Source organism: Oncorhynchus nerka, linkage group LG7, assembly GCF_034236695.1.
Source record: "Oncorhynchus nerka isolate Pitt River linkage group LG7, Oner_Uvic_2.0, whole genome shotgun sequence".
Lineage (NCBI taxonomy): Eukaryota > Metazoa > Chordata > Actinopteri > Salmoniformes > Salmonidae > Oncorhynchus > Oncorhynchus nerka.
This window is the reverse complement of record NC_088402.1, coordinates 55,917,782-55,941,690: the sequence shown is the minus strand read 5'-3', so window position 1 is coordinate 55,941,690 and position 23,909 is coordinate 55,917,782. Positions and strand designations below refer to the sequence as shown.

General features: G+C 44.1%; 3 protein-coding genes and 1 non-coding gene across 5 annotated transcripts; 2 read left to right on the top strand and 2 right to left on the bottom strand.

Moving 5' to 3' along the window:
• Positions 1–1,190: 1,190 nt before the first annotated feature.
• On the top strand, positions 1,191–2,897 carry LOC115132785 (transcription factor HES-5-like). The gene is made up of 2 exons (XM_029665523.2): positions 1,191–1,597; positions 1,708–2,897. The coding sequence occupies exons 1-2, from the start codon at positions 1,334–1,336 to the stop codon at positions 2,128–2,130; spliced, it is 687 nt and encodes a 228-aa protein (XP_029521383.1). The 5' UTR covers positions 1,191–1,333; the 3' UTR covers positions 2,131–2,897.
• Positions 2,898–11,671: 8,774 nt separating this feature from the next.
• her12 (hairy-related 12) lies at positions 11,672–12,958 on the top strand. Its single transcript, XM_029665522.1, has 2 exons — positions 11,672–11,790; positions 11,916–12,958. The coding sequence occupies exons 1-2, from the start codon at positions 11,728–11,730 to the stop codon at positions 12,369–12,371; spliced, it is 519 nt and encodes a 172-aa protein (XP_029521382.1). The 5' UTR covers positions 11,672–11,727; the 3' UTR covers positions 12,372–12,958.
• A 906-nt stretch (positions 12,959–13,864) lies between these two features.
• trnag-ucc (transfer RNA glycine (anticodon UCC)) lies at positions 13,865–13,937 on the bottom strand. The gene has a single exon. It is a non-coding gene; the product is annotated as a tRNA-Gly (tRNA).
• A 206-nt stretch (positions 13,938–14,143) lies between these two features.
• Positions 14,144–22,108, bottom strand: LOC115131999 (taste receptor type 1 member 1-like). Of its 2 annotated transcripts, XM_029664156.2 has the most exons (6): positions 18,744–22,108; positions 18,266–18,569; positions 17,172–17,927; positions 16,765–16,986; positions 16,464–16,584; positions 14,144–15,714 (listed from the first exon to the last, which is right to left on the bottom strand). In XM_029664156.2, the coding sequence occupies exons 1-6, from the start codon at positions 18,911–18,913 to the stop codon at positions 14,789–14,791; spliced, it is 2,499 nt and encodes an 832-aa protein (XP_029520016.2). In that variant the 5' UTR covers positions 18,914–22,108; the 3' UTR covers positions 14,144–14,788. The 2 variants fall into 2 exon arrangements, with proteins under 2 accessions (XP_029520016.2, XP_064876719.1); XM_065020647.1 differs by lacking the exon at positions 18,744–22,108 and having other exon boundaries at positions 16,464–16,587; positions 18,266–18,728.
• Positions 22,109–23,909: the final 1,801 nt, after the last annotated feature.

Below are 23,909 nucleotides of genomic sequence, written 5' to 3'. Positions count from 1 at the left end.
TCAGCCCCCTCCCTCCCTCCCCTCCCAGCCTTCCTCTCCCTCCCCATCTATTCAATTCAATTCAAGGGGCTTTATTGGCATGGGAAACATATGTTAACATTGCCAAAGCAAGTGAAGTAGATAATATACAAAAGTTAAATAAACAATAAAAATGAACAGTAAACATTACACTCACAGAAGTTCCAAAATAATAAAGACATTACAATTGTCATACAGTGTTGTAACGATGTGCAAATGGTTAAAGTACAAAAGGGAAAATAAATAAACATAAATATGGGTGGTATTTACAATGGTGTTTGTTCTTCACTGGCTGCCCTTTTCCTGTGGCAATAGGTCACATATCTTGCTGCTGTGAATGGCACACTGTGGTATTTCACCCAGTAGATATGGGAGTTTATCAAAATCGGGTTTGTTTTCAAATTCTTTGTGGATCTGTGTAATCTCAGGAAGATATGTGTCTCTAATATGGTCATACATTTGGCAGGAGGTTAGGAAGTGTAGCTCAGTTTCCACCTCATTTTGTAGGCAGTGTGCACATAGCCTGCCTTCTCTTGAGAGCCAGGTTTGCCTACGGAGGCCTTTCTCAATAGCAAGGCTATGCTCACAGTGGTCAGGTATTCTATTATATGTTAATGACCAAACAGCATTATAGTTTGCTCTGTTTTTTTGTTAATTCATTCCAATGTGTCAAGTAATTCTATTTTTGTTTTCTCATGATTTGGTTGGGTCTAATTGTGTTGCTGTTCTGGGCACTGTGTGGTCTGTTTGTGTTTGTGAACAGAGCCCCAGGACCTGCTTGCTTAGGGGACTCTTCTCTAGGTTCATCTCTCTGTAGGTGATGCCTTTGTTATGGAAGGTTTGGGAATCTCTTCCTTTTAGGTGGTTGTAGAATTTAACAGATCTTTTCTGGATTTTGATATTTAGTGGGTATCGGCCTAATTCTGCTCTGCATGGATTATTTGGTGGTTTATGTTGTAGACTGAGGATATTTTTGCAGAATTCTGCATGCAGAGTCTCAATTTGGTGTTTGTCCCATTTTGTGAATTCTTGGTTGGTGAGTGGACCCCAGACCTCACAATCATAAAGGGCAATGGGTTCTATAACTGATTCAAGCATTTTTAGCCAGATCCTAGTTGTCATGTCAAATTTTATGTTCCTTTTGATGGCATAGTATGCCCTTCTTGCCTTGTCTCTCAGATCGTTCACAGCTTTGTGGAAGTTACCTGTGGCGCTGATGTTTAGGCCGAGGTATGTATAGTTTTTTGTGTGCTATATCAACCTGCTCCCGAGAGGCACACTCTTTGTCCTCCCAGCAATAAACACTTCATTGAGCATGTGGCAGCACGGGATCTCGCAATGCCCCTCCCAGCCCTCCCATTGGCTCCAGGCTGTGAGAACCTCCAACAAGCCCAAGACCTACACATTCATGTGGAGATTTAGGAGTATAAATAGGAGGGAGAACCAGAGGGAAGACAGCACATATCCAATTGGCTCTTTACTGAGACTTCAGCTCAACAGAACTACTACTGCCACAGCCATGGCACCAACAATGACTAGACAGATTACCTACTCTGAGCAGAACCTCTCACTTACTAAGGTAAACAAATGTTTTGAATACATTCATACAGTACATTTCAATCTTATTCTATTGCTGTTAATTATACATGGCAAGTTGACTAAACTGTTCCTTGTTTTCTCTTTGTGCAGGTAAAGAAGCCAGCTGTGGAGAAGATGCGCAGAGATCGCATCAACACCAGCATCGAGCAGCTCAAGTCCCTCCTGGCTCCCGAGTTCCTCCTGCAGCAGCCTGACTCCAAGCAGGAGAAGGCTGACATCTTGGAGATGACCGTCTATTTCCTGAGCCGACAGCAGCAGGCAGGAAGTTCCTCCACTGTGGTAGCCAATGGGAGCTACTCTCACTGTGTGCAGGAGGCTGTTAGCTTCCTGTCGCAGTGTGAGGTGAAGACACAGTCCCACAGCAGGCTGCTGACCCACTTCCACAGCCTGCAGACATCCAGCCAACACAGCCAGGCTCCCAGGTCCCTCTCCCCGCTGGGCTCCCCAATAGACCAGGCCACCACCAAGGGTGTGATGAGACCCATCTCCCATCCGCTCTGGAGGCCCTGGTAGAGCAACGCTTCAGACCTTTTCATGTCAGACAAACGGAATTAGACAGGCCAGTGTATGTTTTGACAAGCATGGACAGTGGTGTTCGGAGTGACGGAGGTCTACTTCTTCTGCATTTGGCAAGAGATGCTATGTCATTAGTCTTCATCCAGATGAAGAAAGGGCATGTTTCGCCAGTATTCCTTTGAAAGGAAGGATTCTATGAAATGATTCAGATTGGTCTGGATACATACTATGTATTTGAAAATGTACACTGATTTAATAACAGTGTTTCTCTTATTTTATGTTCTCGTTTGAGAACCTTAACTCTGACAGTACAGAGTTAAATTATTGTAATAACATACTTGCATTGTATTTCTAACCGATATTGAGTTGCTCCTCTTTGGGTCTGTGACCACCTGTTTGTTAGAATTTGTCAAACTCTTTGTCATTGAATGATAAAATGTATCAATTTGATGTAGCTATATTATCACACAAATGGATCCAATGGATCTACACTGAATGTAAATCATGTTATGATTATGTAAAATAAATGTCATTGATAATACAGTATTCAATGTTCAAAGAATATGTTAAAAAGTTCATTGTAACTTCGAAGATACACCTTTCCGAAAGAGATTTTGTGTATTCCACAAAAGTTTTTATAAAGAAAAAAGCTTTTCTGTGAAAAGTTTGTTTGCCTTTATTGGTTTAAATGACACTCCATTTGGAGTGACATGCCATCAAGTGTTCGAAAATAAATAAAAAACGGCATTTTTGGTTTTATCTTCTCTGTCGTAACGGAGTCATATATCTACACAAAGTTCTCCACCCACATCCATTCTGATTACAACAGTAGTATGGCTAACTTTGTCATCCACAAAGTTAAAAAGAAGACCACTCTAGTTAGTATATAAAACATATTGGTTGATTGACTATATTCACAAACCTAAATTTAGATTGTGAGGAGCACCTATCCTAAAGGTATAGAGATGTCAGTTCAATATTGGTTCCTGAATGATAAACCAAAACCTTGAAACCTATTGTTGATTTGTGGTTGGACAAAACCTATGTACAGAACCATTCAAAAGTTTGGACACACCTACTCATTCAAGTGTTTTTCTTTATTGTTATTATTTTCTACATTGTAGAATCATAGTGAAGACATCAAAACTATTAAATAACACATGGAATCATGTAGTAACCAAAAAAGTGTTAAACAACTCTAAATATATTTTATATTTGAGATTCTTCAATGTCGTAGCCACCCTTTGCCTTGATGACAGCTTTGCACACTCTTGGCATTCTCTCAGCCAGCGTTATTAGGTAGTCACCTGGAATGCATTTCAATTAACAGTTCTGCTTTGTTAAAAGTTCATTTGTGGAATTTCTTTCCTTCTTAATGTGTTTGAGCCAATCAGTTGTGTTGTGTTGCTGGTCAATTTCTTCAACAGATGATCAGGTCTATATAATTATCAAACTTATACATATTGGTAGTAGAAAGGAAACACAGACTCTTTGTTTAAGTATAAAAATGATCCTTTAGTAATACAATTGCACTGTGGCTAGGAAAAACTACCTAGAAAGGCCAGGACCTAGGAAGAAACCTAGAGAGGAACCAGGCTATGAGGGGTGGCCAGTCTGGCTGTGCCGGGTGGACATTATACATTGAACATGGTCAAGATGTTCATAGATGACCAGCAGGGTCAAATAATAATAATCACAGTGGTTGTAGAGGGTGCAACAGGTCAGCACCTCAGTAGTAAATGTCAGTTGGCTTTTCATAGCCGATCATTCAGAGTATCTCTACCTCTCCTGCTGTCTCTAGAGAGTTGAAAACAGCAGGTCTGGGACAGGTAGCACGTCCGGTGAAAAGGTCAGGGTTCCATAGCCGCAGGCAGAACAGTTGAAACTGGAGCAGCAGCACGACCAGGTGGACTGGGGACAGGAAGGAGTCATCAGGCCAGGTCCTGAGGCATGGTCTTAGGGCGCAGGTCCTCCGAGAGAGACAGAGAAAGAAGAGAGAAAGAAAGAGAAAAAGAGAGAGAGAATTAGAGAGATCATACTTAAATTCACACAGGACACCGGATAAGACAGGAGAAATACTCCATATATAACAGACTGACCCTAGCCCCCCGACACATAAATACTGGAGGCTGAGACAGGAGGGGTTGGGAGACACCGTGGCCCCGTCCGACGATACCCCTGGACAGGGCCAACAGGCAGGATACCACTAAAGGGATATCTTCAACCACCAACTTACCATCCTGGGACAAGTATAGCCCACGAAGATCTCCCCCACGGTACAAACCCAAGGGGAGGCACCAACCAGGACAGGAAGATCAAGTCAGTGACTCAACCCACTCAAGTGACGCACCCATCCTAGGGACGGCATGGAAGAGCACCAGTAAGCCAGTGACTCAGCCCCTGTAATAGGGTTTGAGGCAGAGAATCCCAGTGGAGAGAGTGGAACCTGCCAGGCAGAGACAGCAAGGGCGGTTCTTGCTCCAGTCCCTTTCCGTTCACCTTCACACTCCTGGGCCAGACTACACTCAATCATAGGACCCCCTGAAGAGATGAGTCTTCAATAAAGACTTAAAGGTCGAGACCGAGTCTGCGTCTCTCACATGGATAGGCAGACCATTCCATAAAAATGTAGCTCTATAGGAGAAAGCCCTGCCTCAAGCTGTTTGCTTAGAAATTCTAGGAACAGTAAGGAGGTCTGCGTCTTGTGACCGTAGCGTACATGTAGGTATGTACGGCAGGACCAAATCGGAAAGATAGGTAGGAACAAGCCCATGTAATGCTTTGTAGGTTAGCAGTAAAACCTTGAAATCAGCCCTTGCCTTAACGGGAAGCCAGTGTAGAGAGGCTAGCACTGGAGTAATATGATCAAATTTCTTGGGTCTAGTCAAGATTCTAGCAGCCGTGTTTAGCACTAACTGAAGTTTATTTAGTGCTTTATCCAGGTAGCCGGAAAGTAGAGCATTGCAGTAGTCTAACCTAGACGTGACAAAAGCATGGATGAATTTTTGGACAAAGTTTCTGATTTTTGCAATGTTACGTAGACGGAAAAAAGCTGTCCTTGAAACAGTCTTGATATGTTCGTCAAAAGAGAAATCAGGGTCCAGAGTAACGCTGAGGTCTCTCAGACCATCAAGATTAATTCTCAGATTCAACAGAAGATCGCTTTGTTTCTTGGGACCTAGAACTAGCATCTCTATTTTGTCTGAGTTTAAAAGTAGAACATTTGCCTCCATCTACTTCCTTATGTCTGAAACACAGGCTTCCAGGGCGGGCAATTTTGGGACTTCACCATGTTTCATCGAAATGTACAGCTGTGTGTCGTCCGCATAGCAGTGAAAGTTAACATTGTGTTTCCGAATGACATCCAAGAGGTAAAATATATAGTGAAAACAATAGTGGTCCTAAAACGGAACCTTGAGGAACACAAAAATGTACAGTTGATTTGTCAGAGGACAAACCATCCACAGAGACAAACTGATATCTTTCCAACAGATAAGATCTAAACCAGGCCAGAACTTGTCTGTGTAGACCAATTTGGGTTTCCAATCTCTCCAAAAGAATGTGGTGAACGATGGTATCAAAAGCAGCACTAAGGTCTAGGACCACGAGGACAGATGCAGAGCTTCGGTCTGAAGCCATTAAAAGGTCATTTACCACCTTCACAAGTGCAGTCTCAGTGCTATGATGGGGTCTAAAACCAGACTGAAGAGTTTTGTATACATTGTTTGTCTTCAGGAAGGCAGTGAGTTGCTGCGCAACAGCTTTTTCAAAAATGTTTGAGATGAACGAGAGATTTGATATAGGCCGATAGTTTTTATATTTTCTGGGTCAAGGTTTGGCTTTTTCAAGAGAGGCTTTATTACTGCCACTTTTAGTGAGTTTAGTACATATCCAGTGGATAGAGAGCTGTTTATTATGTTCAACATAGGAGAGCCAAGCACAGGAAGCAGCTCTTCCAGTAGTTTAGCTGAAATAGGGTCCATTATGCAGCTTGAAGGTTTAGAGGCAATGATTATTTTCATCAATGTGTCAACAGATAAAGTACTAAAAAACTTGAGTGTCTCCCTTGATCCTAGGTCCTGGCAGAGTTGTGCAGATTCAGGACAACTGAGCTTTGGAGGAATACGCAGATTTAAAGAGGAGTCCCTAATTTGCTTTCTAATGATCATGATCTTCTCAGCAAAGAAGTTCATGAATTTAGCACTGCTGAAGTGAAAGCCATCATCTCTTGCGGAATGCTGCTTTTTAGTTAGCTTCGCAACAGTATCAAAAATACATTTTGTATTGTTCTATTTTCCTCAATTAAGTTGGAAAAATGGGATGATCGAGCAGCAGTGAGGGCTCTTCAATACTGCACGGTACCGTCTTTCCAAGATAGTCGGAAGACTTCCAGTTTGGTGTAGCGCCATTTCCGTTCCAATTTTCTGGACGCTTGCTTCAGAGCTCGGGTATTTTCTGTATACCAGGGAGCTAGTTTCTTATGACAAATGTTTTTTGTTTTTAGGGGTGCGACTGCATCTAGGGTATTACGCAAAGTTAAATTGAGTTCCTCAGTTAGGTGGTTAACTGATTTTTGTACTCTGATGTCCTTGGGCAGGTGGAGGGAGTTTGGAAGGGCATCTAGGAATCTTTGGGTTGCCTGAGAATTTATAGCATGGCTTTTGATGATTCTTGGTTGGGGTCTGAGCAGATTATTTGCGATTGCAAACGTAATAATATGGTGGTCCAATAGTCCAGGATTATGAGGAAAAACATTTAGATCCACAATATTTATTCCACAGGATGAAACTAGGTCCAGAGTATGAATGTGGCAGTGAGTAGGTCCGGAGACATGTGGGACCAAACCCACTGAGTCGATGATGGCTCCAAAAGTCTTTTGGAGTGGGTCCATGGACTTTTCAATGTGAATATTAAAGTCACCAAAAATTTGAATATTATCTGCCATGACTACAAGATCTGATAGGAGTTCAGGGAACTCAGTGAGGAACGCTGAGGCCTGTAAACAGTAGATATAAAAAGTGCTTGAGTAGATTGCATAGATTTCATGACTAGAAGCTCAAAAGACGAAAACGTCTGTTTTTTTTTTTGTACATTGAAATTTGCTATCGTAAATGTTAGCAACACCTCTGCCTTTGCGGGATATGGTCACCAGTGTAACCAGGAGGTGAGGCCTCATTTAATACAATAAATTCATCAGGCTTAAGCCATGTTTCAGTCAGTCTAATCACATCAAGATTATGATCAGTGATTAGTTAATTGACTATAACTGCCTTTGAAGTGAGGGATCAACATTAAGTAGCCCTATTTTGAGACGTGAGATATCACAATCTCTTTCAATAATGACAGGCATGGAGGAGGTCTTCCAGTGAGATTGCTAAAGCGAACACCGCCATGTTAAGTTTTGCCCGACCTAGATCGAGGCACAGATACGGTCTCAATAGGGATAGCTGAGCTGACAACACTGACTGTGCTAGTGGCAGACTCCACTAAGCTGGCAGGCTGGCTAACAGCTCTCATGGTGGAGTTAGAGTCCTGTCTATGTTCGTAGATAAGATGGGAGCACCCCTCCAGCTAGAATGGAGTCCATCACTCCTCAGCAGGCCAGGCTTGGTCCTGTTTGTGGGTGAGTCCCAGAAAGAGGGCCAATTATCTACAAAAACAGTTTTCAACCAGCAATTGAGTTGTGAGACTCTGCTGTAGAGCTCATCACTCCCCCTAACTGGGAGGGGGCCAGAGACAATTACTCAATGCCGACACATATTGCTAGCTGATTTACACGCTCTAGCTATGTTGCGCTTGGTGACCTCTGACTGTTTCATCCTAACATCGTTGAAGCTGACTTGGATAACAATATCCCTTTACTCTCTACACTCACCAGTTTTAGCTTAAGCCAGCACCATCTTCAGATTAGCCTTAACGTCGGTACCCCTGCCCCCTGGTAAACAGTGTATGATCGCTGGATGATTCGTTTGAATTCTAATACTGCAGGTAATGGAGTCGCCAATGACTAGGGTTTTCCATTTGTCAGAGCTTATGGTGGGAGGCTTCAGCGTCCCAGACCCCGTAACGGGAGGAATAGAGACCAGAGAAGGCTCGGCCTCTGACTCCGACTCGTTGCTTAATAGGGAGAACATGTTGAAAGTTTCCGTTGGCTGAATGAGCGACACTGGCTGAGTATTCCTACAGCATTTCCTTCCAGAAGCCATGAGAAAATTGTCAGGCTTCGGGGACTGTGCGAGGGGATTTATACGGCTATCTGTACTTATTGGTGGCACAGACGCTGTTTCATCCTTTCCTACAAGTAAATTGCCCTTGCCTAACGACTGCGTCTGAAGCTCGGCTTGCAGCACAGGTATCCTCGCCATAAGGCAATCATTCTCCTGTATATTATGAGTACAGCAACTGCAATTAGAAGGCATAATGTTAATGTTACTAATGTTAATGTTATCTTCGGCTGGTTCAGGTCCTGACAGACCACGTCCAGATAAAGCGTCCGGGGTGAATAAGTTGAATGAAAAAAGTTGGGAAAAAATTAACATATAAAACGGAAATTAAAAAGTAAAACACGTAAAGTTGGCAGGTAGCAAAGTAAGGTTAGCAACAAACCGCACAGTAGCATGTAAGCAAGTCTACAAGTTGTGAACGGAAATTAGGTCAAGGAACACAAAGACACACACACACAAGTATAGGGTCATAACGAAGTGAACGAGTCTAAGTATCTTCTGACAGGTGACTGTTTTCATCAGGCTTGCGGCAGCCTTGTGTTCTCAGAAAACCAGTCGTATTCTCAGAACCTCAGACAGCCATGGTGGGGCCCAGACAGGAGGAGTTTGAGCGTAGGCGGTTTCCTGCCTTCTCATAGGGCACAACACTCAAGACAGGTTTTAACACACACACAGAGGCCTCCTGAGAGGAGACCTTACAGTTTATCATTAAACCAAGGTATGAGGCCTTGGTTCAACCCCTTCAGTGACAAGGTAGGGGTGGTATTCAGAAGATAGCCCTATTTGGTAAAAGACCAAGTCCATATTATGGCATGAACAGCTCAAATAAGCAAAGAGAAACGACTGTCCATCATTACTTTAAGACATGAAGGTCAGTCATTCCGGAAAATGTCAAGAACTTTGAAAGTTTCTTCAAGTGCAGTCAGAATAACCATCAAGTGCTATGATGAAACTAGCTCACATGTGGACCGCCACAGGAAAGGAAGACCCAGAGTTACCTCTGCTGCAGAGGATAAGTTCATTAGCCTCAGAAATTGCAGCCCAAATAAATGCTTCGCAGAGTTCAAGTAACAGACACGTCTCAACATCAACTGGTCAGTTGAGACTGCGTGAATCCGGTCTTTATGGTCAAATTGCTGCAAAGAAACCACAACTAAAGGACACCAATAAGAAGAAGAGACTTGCTTGGGCCAAGAAATACGTATCCTTTTTATTGTGGCAAAAAGTTTGAAAGAAGTTTCTCAGGGTTAGTCCTGCAGATGGTCTGGCGGTGATTACGGAGCCCTCCCTCCCTCCAACCAGAGATCAAACACCGTGGCTAATGTGATGTGTAACAAGACACACTTCTATTGTCCCCTTATTGAGGCCGGTGAATGGACAGAGAGTGTGGGAAACAGGAGCTAGCACACTCCCAAAGGCACAGGGCTGATGGGAACCTGCCTTACTCCACCACATGCCTGGCAGTCCAGAGTGTATGGCAGGAATTCAGACTGACTGTTGTCTATCTTTTGGTGGGTCACTGTTCACACACACTAAAAGACCCCAGACAAAGGCTAGCCAAAACCTTCCCATCCCCACACTGTCAATGTGGTCAATGCACAGCTAGCCAAAACCTTCCCTTCCCCACACTATCAATGTGGTCAATGCACAAGCTAGCCAAAACCTTCCCTTCCCCACACTGTCAATGTGATCAATGCACAGCTAGCCAAAAGGGAATTTCTAGCCAACAGTTAAAAAATATTATTGTATAGATGTAGTTGGACAAATTCCCCTTTATGAGTAGTTTTAACACCATTGAAATGTTCAATATTCATCCAGGCCAAAGTGGAAGAAGAAGACAGGGCGCTCTTGTAGCTCTTTGTCGATGTGCAAGGCCCCATTAACTTGATTTTTTCCCAGATGGTCTGTGACATAGGGTTTCTGTTTGTCCTGCAACAAAGGATCAATTAACATTCCCAATGGGGCATTGAGGGAGCGGCCTGGCTTTTGTAGCTCATCTACCCCAGTGCTAGGGACTGGTGGGAAACTAGGGAGAGTAGTCTCCTCACAGCGCCCACAGGCCAGGCCAGACATGTGTGACCTTTGCACTGCCTGAAACACAGCCATTGCACTCTGCCAGTGACTGTGGCATTGTCCCCAGTCTCCCCACTCTGGTCCAGCAGCACATAGTCCGACATTGAACACATTGAACACATTCTGGGATTTTTCTTGGGAAAGTAACAATTTATCTTATTAGTTACAATGTTATACTGTAGTTCCTCTTCTTTGTATTTAATGCCACGATATTTACCGTCTACGAGATAAAATACCTCTTCGGTCATACTTTGAATTGGAAAAATACACTAAAACACTTGTTGTGGGACAAAGCATTCTAGAATGAATCTTTCCTGGGGGGCAATAAATCCACATGTGGGCATGAGTTGTCATGAGCTTTCCCACACTCGACAGCCAATGAGAACAGAGGTATAGACAATAGATAACACAATGGTTATATGTCAACTGTCTGTCAATGTGGAGGCTACTTGTCTGGACGAAGTGTGTGGGGTGTGTGACAAAAGGTTTGATATATACATAAGTGTGTGTAACTCCCACATTCCAACACAGCGACAGACATCTGTGTCTATGTGAATGTCTTCTTCATCAGACATGAGCATCCTTTAGCATTAGCATCATTTTTATAACAATACAAGCCCAATGGTTACAATACCACTAACTTTCAAAAGTGTTGTAACCACACTGTTGCAGTACTGACTGCATATGAATTGTATCCAAATTGTGTGTATTTTATTGAAACTATGCGACAATTCAACTAATGTTGGGTTAATTACAACAATAACATTGTCTGGAGAGAAAGATAACTCTCCAGAGTAGTTTTATTTTGTAATTATACTGGCGAGATTGTGTTAGAAATGAAAGGGTTCTGAAATTACTCAGATCTTTTTTTTTATGGTATAAATGACCCTCTTTTAAGAGGGCTCTTCCCTTCAGAAGTGTGTTGGCTTTTAACTTGTTTTTACGCCATAGTTTTCTAATTTGATAGGTATGAAAACCGAGATGTGATGTTAATTGCATGTATAATGGCTTAACCTATTCATCCATTAATCAGTAGTTAATAGTTTATCTTGGGAAACATCTCTGTGTTGCCTCTACTACCCCATAATCCATCAAGTTATTGATGTTTCTCCTATTGTTGCGATGGGCGGCCCTGTGGTCTCAGTAGTGTGGGAACCCCAGCCTGGTCTGGGCCACATGGCTTTGTCATGGTAATCTCCTGCTATATAAAGGGGGAGAGATCCCTTAGAGGGCCCAGACCACACTGCGGCCCAAGAGAACTAGCAGACAGACCTGTCACTCTCTCACACCTACAGACATGGCTCCCTGTTCAACCAACTTCTCTTTCCAGCACCTGAGGTTCGCAGAAAAAGACATTAAGGTATGCAAATGATGTTCAATCAATGTGTATATACAGTATAAAGTGTGTATGTTTATTGTGGCTTTTTCAGTTTATTGGTGTCATAGTAGAGCTGTAGACCAATCAAATGTTCTTCTCTGCGTCAGATAAGGAAACCCATCGTAGAGAAGATGCGTCGGGATCGCATCAACGGCTGCATCGAGCAGCTCAAGCTGATCCTGGAGAAGGAGTTCCACAAACAGGACCCCAACACCAAGCTGGAGAAAGCCGACATCCTGGAGATGACCGTGAGCTTCCTGAGGCAGCAGCTGCAGCCAGATCCATCTCAGAGGGACTACGGCGAGGGTTATTCACAGTGTTGGAGGGAGTCTCTGCAGTTCCTGTCCGGAAGCCCCAAGAGAGACACCACTTCCATCATCACCTCGGCTGGACCTCTTCAGGGGCTCCAGCAGCAGCTCTCCACCCAGGTCCAGAGATCCATCCAGCAGCACCCAGTGGTCCATTCCACCTCTCCAGTCTCCTCCACCCTCCGACCCACCACTAACACCAACACCACGCTCCAGGACACAGGAGCTAAAGGCCCAGTCTGGAGGCCCTGGTAGAGAAAGACGGTGGACTGAAGTCACTCGAAAACCTGAGGGAAACAATGGACTGTATGTCCCTCACTGTGTAGGAAATATGCATTTCCAACCTGCTCAACCGTTGTGGGTTTCCTGAGCTCTTATTTTCTCATCACATTGATGGACAGATGTGTGTGGCATATTCGTGGCATATTTGATGTGAGGGTAGTCACTTTTTTGTGAAGGATGTTTTTTTTCTCTTACTTGTTTTATCAAATTAGATTTTCATTTGCAGTGAAGAATGTAGCTGACGATTGAGTTATGATCTATTATTGTGAAATGTGCATTTTTTTCTTACTCCAATGGAGTCTATGTGTTATATGACAGATGCAACAGCATCTACAATAGGCTGTATTTTTTACAGCAATTCTTTGAGGATATTTCTCTATTGTTATTCATTGTTTTGTTATCTTATGGATGTATCTTTTATAAAAGGCAATAGTATGTTGGTATGCTTTGTAATAGTACCGTTGTTGTTTTATATTGCATTTAAAGAAGCTCTTAAAACTATGTATGACATTTGTATGACAATAAAACTACAATCAATTTTAAATAAATAATAACCTTTTGTCCGGGATTGTGATTTTTGACCAAATTGTAGTGGATCTTTTGCATTCCATACATTTTGTTCTAACTAGTTCATTTGACCCTCCTCCATGAAATGTCTTGTCAAATTTGACTAACAAATTTAAGAAAATCCACATTTAACTTTTGCAATTGTTACCCCCTAAGAATCTTGGTTTAAGTATGAACGTTTTGCATGATCAAATGAGACAGTTTTACACATTAAAGTGCAATACTACCACTTTTAAAACCTCATTTATTATCTCCATCACCATATCAGTGTCTGCATATGGTAACAGTGTCTATCGTGTCTACATATATTTACATGTTTTGTAAATATGGTGTCCACCTGGCTAGAAAAACTCATTGCATGTTTTGAAAATCATTTTTTTACTCTTAATTCTTGTTGATGTCATCGAATAAGACATTTTTTAGTACCTTTCTTCTTATTTTCAAATCAAATCACATTTTATTTTTCACACATGGTTAGCAGATGTTAATGCGAGTGTAACGAAGTGCTTGTGCTTCTAGTTCCGACCATGCAGTAATATCAAACAAGTAATCTAACAATTTCACAACTACCTTATACACACAAGTGTAAAGGAATGAATAAGAATATGTACATAAAAATATATGGATGAGCGATGGCCGAATGGCATAGGCAAAGGGGCAGTAGATGGTATAGAGTACAGTATATACATATGAGTAATGTAGGGTATGTAAACATGATATAAAGTGGCATCGTTTAAAGTGGCTAGTGACACATTTGTTACATCCAATTTCTAATTATTAAAGCGGCTAGAGATGAGTCAGTATGTTGGCAGCAGCCACTCAACGTTAGTGATGGCTGTTTAACAGTCTGATGGCCTTGAGATAGAAGCTGTTTTTCAGTCTCTCGGTCAAATAAAGCATGGTTCTACTGGGGCTTGAACCCAGGACTTTCTGCATGGAAAGCAGATGTGATAACCACTACACTATGGAACCACATAGTGGTTTCTTTTTAACCACACAATGTAGAAATGTGCAGTTTTCATGTAGACCGTAGACACTGGTATGGTGCTGGAGATAAATAAAGGTAAAATTAAATTTAAATTAACTAGGCAAGTCAGTAAAATAATTCATAATGACTATGAAGTTGAAAAATGGTGGAATTTCCCTTTAATGAAATACAAAGAAGGAAAACTAGGTCATTTTATTAGTTGGTTTATTTATTTCAAATAGCGCTATACAAAGAAAAGGTTATTCGTTGATTTAAGCATAAATAATCATATGCAGATTCTTCAAATAGACTACTGAGTCACACACTTATGGGACTATGGGACATGTGTATGGGTCTTTGGGATAGCTGGGTTTAAATCAGAGGCTTACAGGCTATCCCATTAAGCTCCTGAAACCTGCCACCACAGATGCCCAGTGAGAGGGCACACATACAGGCAGGCACTCACACCAACAGAAGGCAAGGCACCTCTCTATGGCCTGCCCACGCTACCACTTTCTATTCTTGTAAAGAGAGGCCAAACATATGTCACACAGACACTGAAAAAAGAGCACAACACCAGATGCTGCCAAAGAGGTTTAGCTTTGGTTTTCTGAATTCTCCCCAGTAAAAACACACACTTAGCTAAGTCGAAAAGGAGTGCATTAGAAAGCTAACCTCATAACTACATTACAACCATGTTAGAGAACATTATACATACATTTAAATGTGCAAGGTCAACATTTACTTTCTCCTTAGCTAAGAGCAGAGCAACATATACTATGCCATCTACCTATGCAATGGATTGGGAATAAGTATCCGGAAATACAAAAGGCAATCTATGATAAACACATATCTCTCACTGTTTGTTCATGGTATACATCTGAATACAGTTTTGGAAATGGGCCGTTGTGTTCATTTGGGGCCTCAGCACCATGATGTAGACCTTGGGCATGAAATAACCACCGAGAATACCGAGCACACTGGACACTATGGCCAGCACATGCATGGCCATGGCAAACTCCGCCCTTGTGACAAAATAGATGGTGAAGAAGCTGATCCAGGAGATCATGTAGACCATGAGACTAAAGGTGATACATTTGGCCTCATTATAGTTGGCTGGCAGGTCTTTGCCCATGTAACTGAAGGAGAAACAGAGCATACTGAGCACAGAGACGTAGGCTAGTTCTATCATGGCACCGAAAGAGAGGGTGTTACTACACTCTGTGACAATGCAGTTGGAGTAGAAGTCCACGTCCTGGGAGGGGTACGGGGGGTTTAGAGCAACCCGGAGCGCAGAGATCGACAACACTGTCATGGACACGACAAGGACGGTGCCTTCAGGCCCGTGGTTCTTAGCCCAAGTATCATAGGCACGGGGCAGCTTGGAAGACAGCTTAAAGATGCAGACCACTTGGAAGGAGCGCACGGTGACGCACGCCAGACACACGGTGAAGCTGAAGACGAAGAGGGGCTGCTTGAGGAGGCAGGCGGGCCGAGACGGGAGGCCAAAGTGACACAGGGCGCTGGCGGCCGCCGCGGTTAGGGCTAGAAGCATCACCAGGCAGGTGCGCCCGCCAGCCGACTTGGCCACAGGGGTGCCCAGGTTGAGGAGGAAGACGACCCCTGACCCAAGGGTCATGAACAGGGTCAGAGCCAGGAGGACCAGCAGAGCAAGAGACAGGGGGGCGTCCCAAGCCAGCAGCAGGACCGTCCGATCCAGACACACCTTGCTCGCCTCTGTGGACCACTGGTGGAGCTCACACGCCTGACACCAGGTAGATCCTAAAGAGTGACATATATATCATAACATCAAGGCTGGGGTCAGTTCAAAATGTACAGGATTTATTTTAGTTCAACCAGTTCAGAAGATGAAGGTGTTTACATTCATGAATTGAGTTAACCTATATCCTCAGTATTGATTTAAAAACAGATATCACTGATCACCATCAGAGACAGTTGCACTATCACTGTTGTTCTAGTTGTGCTACTGCCAGCTGCTTGCTATAGATCATGGGTGTCGAACTATCTTTTCCCCCCGGGGGGCCGCATTCAGTCTTCAATGAGGTCTGGAGTTTGTTATATTTCCATGCCGTCAAAATTAGCTATAAATAGTCCTCTATCCATCGTTTTGGGGAATTTTTTGATGCTCTCTGACTGTGCACTGTGATTATTAGTGAGCTGGACAGTGAAAAAACTGTTAATATAGGTCCATTATCGTTTCTACACATATTAGATTTGGTTTTAGTCAGTTTAAAGTATATTGAGTTTGTAGCCCCCCCCCCCTATTTTTTTTTACCTCCCCAATTTTTAATTAAAAAATGTACAATTAAATCAAAATAAAAAATCCTCACACTCACCCGTGGGCCAGACTGGCCCCCAGGCGGTGTGTTTGACACCCCTGCTATAGCGACAGTTTATGAGAGGGGCAACATCCGCCACCCGCTGGGCACTTTTAAACAGCACAATTCAAATCACTACAGATAGAGGATGAACTATGGATGTGCCCAGTGGGTGTGTGACAGTAATCTCACCAGTACTGTTGAGGAAGGTGTGAGCAGGACAGGCCAGGCAGTCGAAGCAGCACTTGTGTTGTCCTGTCTGCAGCTTCCTGTGACCTGTAGGGCATTCTGGAGAGCATATTGACGGAGGCACCTCCTGGACACAACCACAATAAAAACAACACACACACAGGTTTTCCAAGTCCACATGCAACCATGGTTTACACTCTCTATGACTAGTTTCTACAATTCTAGTACCCAAAATCATTCTGCAATTGCATCTGACAATGGATTGTAATACTACTGTGTAAATACTGTAATATTGTGGCTATACTTTTCCCAGGTTGTCAATGTCACTAGCCCATTCAATTTGAGCAGGGTCCACTGTGAGGTCAGTGGGGTCTGGAGTGTAAAAGCCCACCACTCGGAGAGACCACTCTGTTCCCCTCCAAACCCAGGTCACGATGTCATATCCTGTGGGCGGGTCTCCGTTCTCATCAAAGTACACAGAGGAGTTCCCAACAGAGAATCTCACCTGCTTTAACAGTGGCAGAAGCTGAGGGAGAGAGAGGAAGAAAAGCATGCGCCAATTTAAACATGACTGTAACAGGCCTGGGATAGTGAACATTGTTCATTGTAGATTTCCAATAGCACATCGATATCAAGTGTGTCGTGAACGTGTGCTCACTTTCTTCAGAGTGGGCTTTTTGACTTCAGTACCATGATTTTGAAAACACTCACCTGCCAAGGTTGTACTTCAATCTTTTGGCATTCACCTGAGTCACAACCAAGTGCTTGGTGCAGGGCATGGGCCACAGCATATACAGCCTTGTAAACATTATACGAGGATGTCATGTCATAGCCATCCAAAGAGAAGTTTTTTACTGCCATGCTATAGAGATCCGTATTTTGCAAACAGTCAACCCTCAGGTCCATCATGCCATTGGAGGTGTCCCTAAGTAACTTTGAAACAACATGGCTTTCGAACGTCTCAAACCCAGCTATGGCTGCGTATTTGATGGAGATGCCTAGAACAGTTCCGATGGTGTGAATCCCTGGTATCCCCGACACTAGAGTGGCCACTGACCAGTCCTCTGTCCCTATCCACACCTTGCCAGTTACACCCTGCTCTATGACAAATGGGAAGAACCCACTAACTTTGCTTTTGCTGGAGAAAACAACAATAGTGTTGACCTTGGTCTTCAAGATGCCCTTGACAATGCTCCTCATGGTCTGGTTGGTGGCCGAGGTGAGGTCGGGGATGACTCCTTGGTAGGCGATGCAGATGTCGTAGTAGGCCGCCTGTTGGGAGAGCCTCTGCATGCCCTGGAGGCCGTAGGAATTATCACTGCCCAGTAGCACGATCCAGGTCCAGTTAAAACGGACCAGCAGCTGGATCATGGCGTCCACCTGGTTCCTGTCACTGGGGATGGTGCGGAAGAAGGATGGGTAGAGGTGCTTGTTGCTCAGCAATTCGTTTGTGGCTTCATAGGATATCTAGAAGAAAAAAAATCACAAATAGGAGGAACAGGAGAGGGGACCAGAAGGAGGACCAGAAGGAGGAGGACCAGGAGGAGGAGGACCAGAAGGGTGACCAGGAGGAGGAGGACCAGAAGGGGGAGGGACCAGGAGGAGGAGGACCAGAAGGGGGAGGACCAGAAGGGGGACCAGGAGGAGGAGGAAGAAGAAAAAATAAAGGGCACATAAATGGAAAAATGTGAAATCATAGGAGGCAAGACATTTAAAAATATAAATAGATGAGCAATAGAAGACAAAAACAAATGGTCACAAATGTGTTCAGTTACCAATAACTGAACTTGGGAAATACAATGTACCTGTGGCACCAGATAGGAGCCCAGCATTGCAGCCGGGGGAAAGGTATAACTGCTACTATCAGGCCCAATCACTGCCACTGCTCTCTGGTCACCATCCGTCTTGTTCCCTGAAGTTCTCTGTAACTGTTGGGCCAGGAGGTCCAGAGTGGCCAGGACACTGGCTGGTGTATTGCAGATGTCATACGCCTGGTAACCCAGCGTCACCCCTGGGAGAAGATGTTGGTTTTTGGTGCCGTTGTTGATCTCCTCCACAGCGAATCTCATGGCTTGTATCAAATGATAGCCATGTTTATTAGATTTGCCTCTGAATAGGAGTGAATTGATTGCAAGCAGAATAAAAAGACATTACAACATAAATCCATTATCGAAAGAAAGTGATTGAGTCAAACAACAATAACTCACTGATGGTCTAAAATGAACTAAAATGCCAGGGAAATAGATAAACAACGTCCTCTTGTGAGATCTTTCTTGGACTTACTTTTTGCAGGCTTCCATGTCTGGTAGGTTGGAACCGGAGGTGGCTAAATTGTGGAGCGGAAAGAGACACGAAATGGAGTAGTCCCCTGAAAGCTGCAGACTGGTTCCCTCAGTCAGCTGGTGGCCAGTCAGGACCAGTACCAACCAGCCCAGGACGACACACACACCCATTCCGCAACCTCAACAACCCTCAGCTCTGAACTGGAACTACGGGCAATCTACCTCTTCTTATGTTAGGGTGGATGGGTGGAGTGGAAAGTAGGTGGAATGGAGGGAGAGAAGGAGGGAGGGGGATCTGGATGTCGAGGGTTTTGCATCTTTCCCGGTGATGGTGATGGAGTGAGGGTGTGCACATTTGCATTTTAAGATTTGTTTTTCATACAGTAGAGTTAGCTTTCCATTGAAATGAACTGCATAATTGTAATAGCCCATGAAAGAGGAGACCGGTGTGTCAATATCAATCACAGTCAAGTGACAGTGCAATTAAATGGTGTTCGACTGTAGTTACATTGCAGTATCGGTGGTATGTTGGACTCAAGGTGCAGACTGGGCCACTAAGGTGCAGGAGAGAAGAAGAGAGCCACTGCACACTTAGAAGCAATGCAAATGTCATATTGTAGCTAACCTTTCAGTCAAAGCAATGTAAATCCGAGCTGGTTTAGTGTTTCTGTCTGTTTTGTTATGAGGGACCATGTCTATGTTCCCTCTGCCTTATGTTCTATCAAATAACATCAAATAAAATATATTTATGAAGCTCTTTTTACATCAGCAGACGTCACATAGTGCTATACAGAAACCCTTCCTAAAACCCCATACAGCAAGCAATGCAGATATAGAAGCACAGTGGCTAGGATAAACTCCCCAGAAAGGCAGGAACATAGGAAGAAACCTGGAGAGGAACCAGGCTCTGGTTGGTGGTGGCCAGTCCTCTTCTGGTTGTGACGGGTGGAGATGGCACATTAAGGCCAGATTCTCCCCCCTTTTGCCCTCAGAGCAGCCTCAATTCATCTGGGCATGGACTCTACAAGGTATCGAAAGCATTCCACAAGGATGCTTGCCCATGTTGACTCCAATGCTTCCCACAGTTGTGGAGAGGTGGAAAAAGTTCCCAATTGTCATACTTGAGTTAAAGTAAAGATACCTTAATAGAAAATGACTCAAGTAAAAGGGAAAGTCATCCAGTAAAATACTACTTGAGTAAAAGTATAAAACTATTTGGTTTTAAATATACTTAAGTATCAAAAGTAAATGTAATTGCAAAAATATACTTAAGTATCAAAAGTAAGAGTATGAATAATTTCAAATTGCTTATATTAAGTTAAGTAGATGGCACAATTGCCTTGTTTTTTTTAATTTACGAAAATCCAGGGGCACACTAAAACAACCAAACGTTATTTACAAACAAAGCATATGTGTTTAGTGAGTCTGCCAAATCAGAGGCAATAGGGATGACCATGGAAGTTCTCTCGATAAGCGTGAGAATTGGACCATTTTACCTGTCCTGCTAAGCATTTGAATGTAATGAGTACTTTTGGGTTTCAGGGAAAATGTATGGAGTAATTAGTATATTATTTCCGTTAGGAATATAGTAGAGTAAAAGTAAAAGTTGTCAAAAATACAAATAGTGAAATACAGATTCCCTACAAAACTACTTAAGTAGTTAGGAAGTATTTTTACTAAAGTTGGCTGGATGTCATTTGTGTGGTGGACTATTTTCTTGAATGTTCTGTATACTCAATGTATAAAAATAAACATTTGTGCTAATTGTGCTAAAAAGAGTTACACACATTACATTTACAAGTTACAGCCTTATCTTAAAATTGATTAAATATTTTTTATCCATCATCAATATACACACAATACCCCATAATGACAAAGCAAAAACAGGCTTTTAGAAATGTATTAAATACAAAAAAATGGAAATATCACATTTACATAAGTATTCAGACCCTTTACTCAGTATTTTGTTAAAGTGACTTTGGCATCGATTACAGCATCAAGTCTTCTTGGGTATAACGCTACAAGCTTGGCACACCTGTATTTGGGGAGTTTCTCCCATTCTTCTCTGCAGATCGTCTCAAGCTCTATCATGTTGTATGCGGAGATATTTTCAGGTCTCTCTAGAGATGTTCGATTGGGTTCAAGTCCAGGCTCTGGCTGGGCCACTCAAGGACATTGAGACTTGTCCCAAAGCCACTCCTGCATTGTCTTGGCTGTGCGCCTAGGGTCGTTATCCTGTTGGAAGGTCAACCTTCGCCCTCAGTCTGAGGCCCTGAGCGCTCTGGAGCAGGTTTTCATCAAGGATCTCGCTGTACTTTGCTCCGTTCATCATTCCCTCGATCCTGACAAGTCTCTCAGTCCCTGCCACTGAAAAACATCCCCACAGCATGATGCTGCCTCCACCATGCTTCACTGATGGGATGGTGCCACGTGACACTTGGCATTCAGGCCAAAAAGTTCAATCTTGGTTTCATCCAAACAGAGAATCTTGTTTCTCATGGTCTGAGAGCGGGCTGTCATGAGCCTTTAACTGAGGAGTGGCTTCCGTCTGGGAATCCCTAAATATGTTGGGGGGAAAGCACCTCTTCGGGGTACTCAAATCTTTTTAACATACCATCTGCTCCATTTTTCATGAGTGGTGGGCCAGATACAGCCAATTTAGAGACCTACCTCAAGTTGTTCAACCTGGTCGGGTTGAATTTCCATTCTCTGTCCATCAGCAAAACCACGGTGACATTTGAGGCCAAGATTGTGCCATGTGTAAACACACCTTTAACCACTAATAGCTTATTTGCCTCATAATCACACGCTGCAGGATCTGCAAACTCAACAGGAGACCACAGTTTCCCTTTGTTTCGACAGCAATATTTGACATTTTGTCAACGTCATTATTACAGACGCAAATACCATGTAAAGTAAGAGCACTGTACAAGCTTGGCAAAATAAGATTTCCATTTGTGTCATGTTACTTTCACTGAGAACATTTCTGGCCATGGAAGAGGGGAAAACAATATGTTTTTTTCTTTTTAAATGTTATGCTGTGTCATGAACACAAGTTCACACACATTTGAAAAATCATACAATATATAATTGTATGAAGCTATGGCATAATAATACTAATCATTTACATCATTTACATTTAAGTCATTTAGCAGACGCTCTTATCCAGAGCGACTTACAAATTGGTGCATTCACCTTATGACCTCCAGTGGAACAGTAGTGCATCTAAATCTTTTCAGGGGGAGGGGGGGTGAGAGGGATTACTTTATCCTAGCCTAGGTATTCCTTAAAGAGGTGGGGTTTCAGGTGTCTCCGGAAGGTGGTGATTGACTCCGCTGTCCTGGCGTCGTGAGGGAGTTTGTTCCACCATTGGGGGGCCAGAGCAGCGAACAGTTTTGACTGGGCTGAGCGGGAACTGTACTTCCTCAGTGGTAGGGAGGCGAGCAGGCCAGAGGTGGATGAACGCAGTGCCCTTGTTTGGGTGTAGGGCCTGATCAGAGCCTGGAGGTACTGAGGTGCCGTTCCCCTCACAGCTCCGTAGGCAAGCACCATGGTCTTGTAGCGGATGCGAGCTTCAACTGGAAGCCAGTGGAGGGAGCGGAGGAGCGGGGTGACGTGAGAGAACTTGGGAAGGTTGAACACCAGACGGGCTGCGGCGTTCTGGATGAGTTGTAGGGGTTTAATGGCACAGGCAGGGAGCCCAGCCAACAGCGAGTTGCAGTAATCCAGACGGGAGATGACAAGTGCCTGGATTAGGACCTGCGCCGCTTCCTGTGTGAGGCAGGGTCGTACTCTGCGGATGTTGTAGAGCATGAACCTACAGGAACGGGCCACCGCCTTGATGTTAGTTGAGAACGACAGGGTGTTGTCCAGGATCACGCCAAGGTTCTTAGCGCTCTGGGAGGAGGACACAATGGAGTTGTCAACCGTGATGGCGAGATCATGGAACGGGCAGTCCTTCCCCGGGAGGAAGAGCAGTTCCGTCTTGCCGAGGTTCAGCTTGAGGTGGTGATCCGTCATCCACACGGATATGTCTGCCAGACATGCAGAGATGCGATTCGCCACCTGGTCATCAGAAGGGGGAAAGGAGAAGATTAATTGTGTGTCGTCTGCATAGCAATGATAGGAGAGACCATGTGAGGTTATGACAGAGCCAAGTGACTTGGTGTATAGCGAGAATAGGAGAGGGCCTAGAACAGAGCCCTGGGGGACACCAGTGGTGAGAGCACGTGGTGTGGAGACGGATTCTCGCCACGCCACCTGGTAGGAGCGACCTGTCAGGTAGGACGCAATCCAAGCGTGGGCCGCGCCGGAGATGCCCAACTCGGAGAGGGTGGAGAGGAGGATCTGATGGTTCACAGTATCGAAGGCAGCCGATAGGTCTAGAAGGATGAGAGCAGAGGAGAGAGAGTTAGCTTTAGCAGTGCGGAGCGCCTCCGTGATACAGAGAAGAGCAGTCTCAGTTGAATGACTAGTCTTGAAACCTGACTGATTTGGATCAAGAAGGTCATTCTGAGAGAGATAGCGGGAGAGCTGGCCAAGGACGGCACGTTCAAGAGTTTTGGAGAGAAAAGAAAGAAGGGATACTGGTCTGTAGTTGTTGACATCGGAGGGATCGAGTGTAGGTTTTTTCAGAAGGGGTGCAACTCTCGCTCTCTTGAAGACGGAAGGGACGTAGCCAGCGGTCAGGGATGAGTTGATGAGCGAGGTGAGGTAAGGGAGGAGGTCTCCGGAAATGGTCTGGAGAAGAGAGGAGGGGATAGGGTCAAGCGGGCAGGTTGTAGGGCGGCCGGCCGTCACAAGACGCGAGATTTCATCTGGAGAGAGAGGGGAGAAAGAGGTCAGAGCACAGGGTAGGGCAGTGTGAGCAGAACCAGCGGTGTCGTTTGACTTAGCAAACGAGGATCGGATGTCGTCGACCTTCTTTTCAAAATGGTTGACGAAGTCATCTGCAGAGAGGGAGGAGGGGGGGAGGGGGAGGAGGATTCAGGAGGGAGGAGAAGGTTGCAAAGAGCTTCCTAGGGTTAGAGGCAGATGCTTGGAATTTAGAGTGGTAGAAAGTGGCTTTAGCAGCAGAGAGAGAAGAGGAAAATGTAGAGAGGAGGGAGTGAAAGGATGTCAGGTCCGCAGGGAGGCGAGTTTTCCTCCATTTCCGCTCGGCTGCCCG

What these genes read in the sequence shown, in the direction of transcription:
- LOC115132785 (XM_029665523.2), top strand. Translation starts at nt 1,334, where the DNA reads ATGTGGCAGCACGGGATCTCGCAATGCCCCTCCCAGCCCTCCCATTGG. An exon ending in AGAACCTCTCACTTACTAAG is followed by an intron (nt 1,598 to 1,707) that starts GTAAACAAATGT and finishes CTCTTTGTGCAG; the next exon opens with GTAAAGAAGCCAGCTGTGGA.
- her12 (XM_029665522.1), top strand. Translation starts at nt 11,728, where the DNA reads ATGGCTCCCTGTTCAACCAACTTCTCTTTCCAGCACCTGAGGTTCGCA. An exon ending in TCGCAGAAAAAGACATTAAG is followed by an intron (nt 11,791 to 11,915) that starts GTATGCAAATGA and finishes TCTCTGCGTCAG; the next exon opens with ATAAGGAAACCCATCGTAGA.
- LOC115131999 (XM_029664156.2), bottom strand. Translation starts at nt 18,913, where the DNA reads ATGGGTGTGTGTGTCGTCCTGGGCTGGTTGGTACTGGTCCTGACTGGC. An exon ending in GACATGGAAGCCTGCAAAAA is followed by an intron (nt 18,570 to 18,743) that starts GTAAGTCCAAGA and finishes ACTCCTATTCAG; the next exon opens with AGGCAAATCTAATAAACATG. An exon ending in TTGAAGTACAACCTTGGCAG is followed by an intron (nt 16,987 to 17,171) that starts GTGAGTGTTTTC and finishes TCTCTCCCTCAG; the next exon opens with CTTCTGCCACTGTTAAAGCA.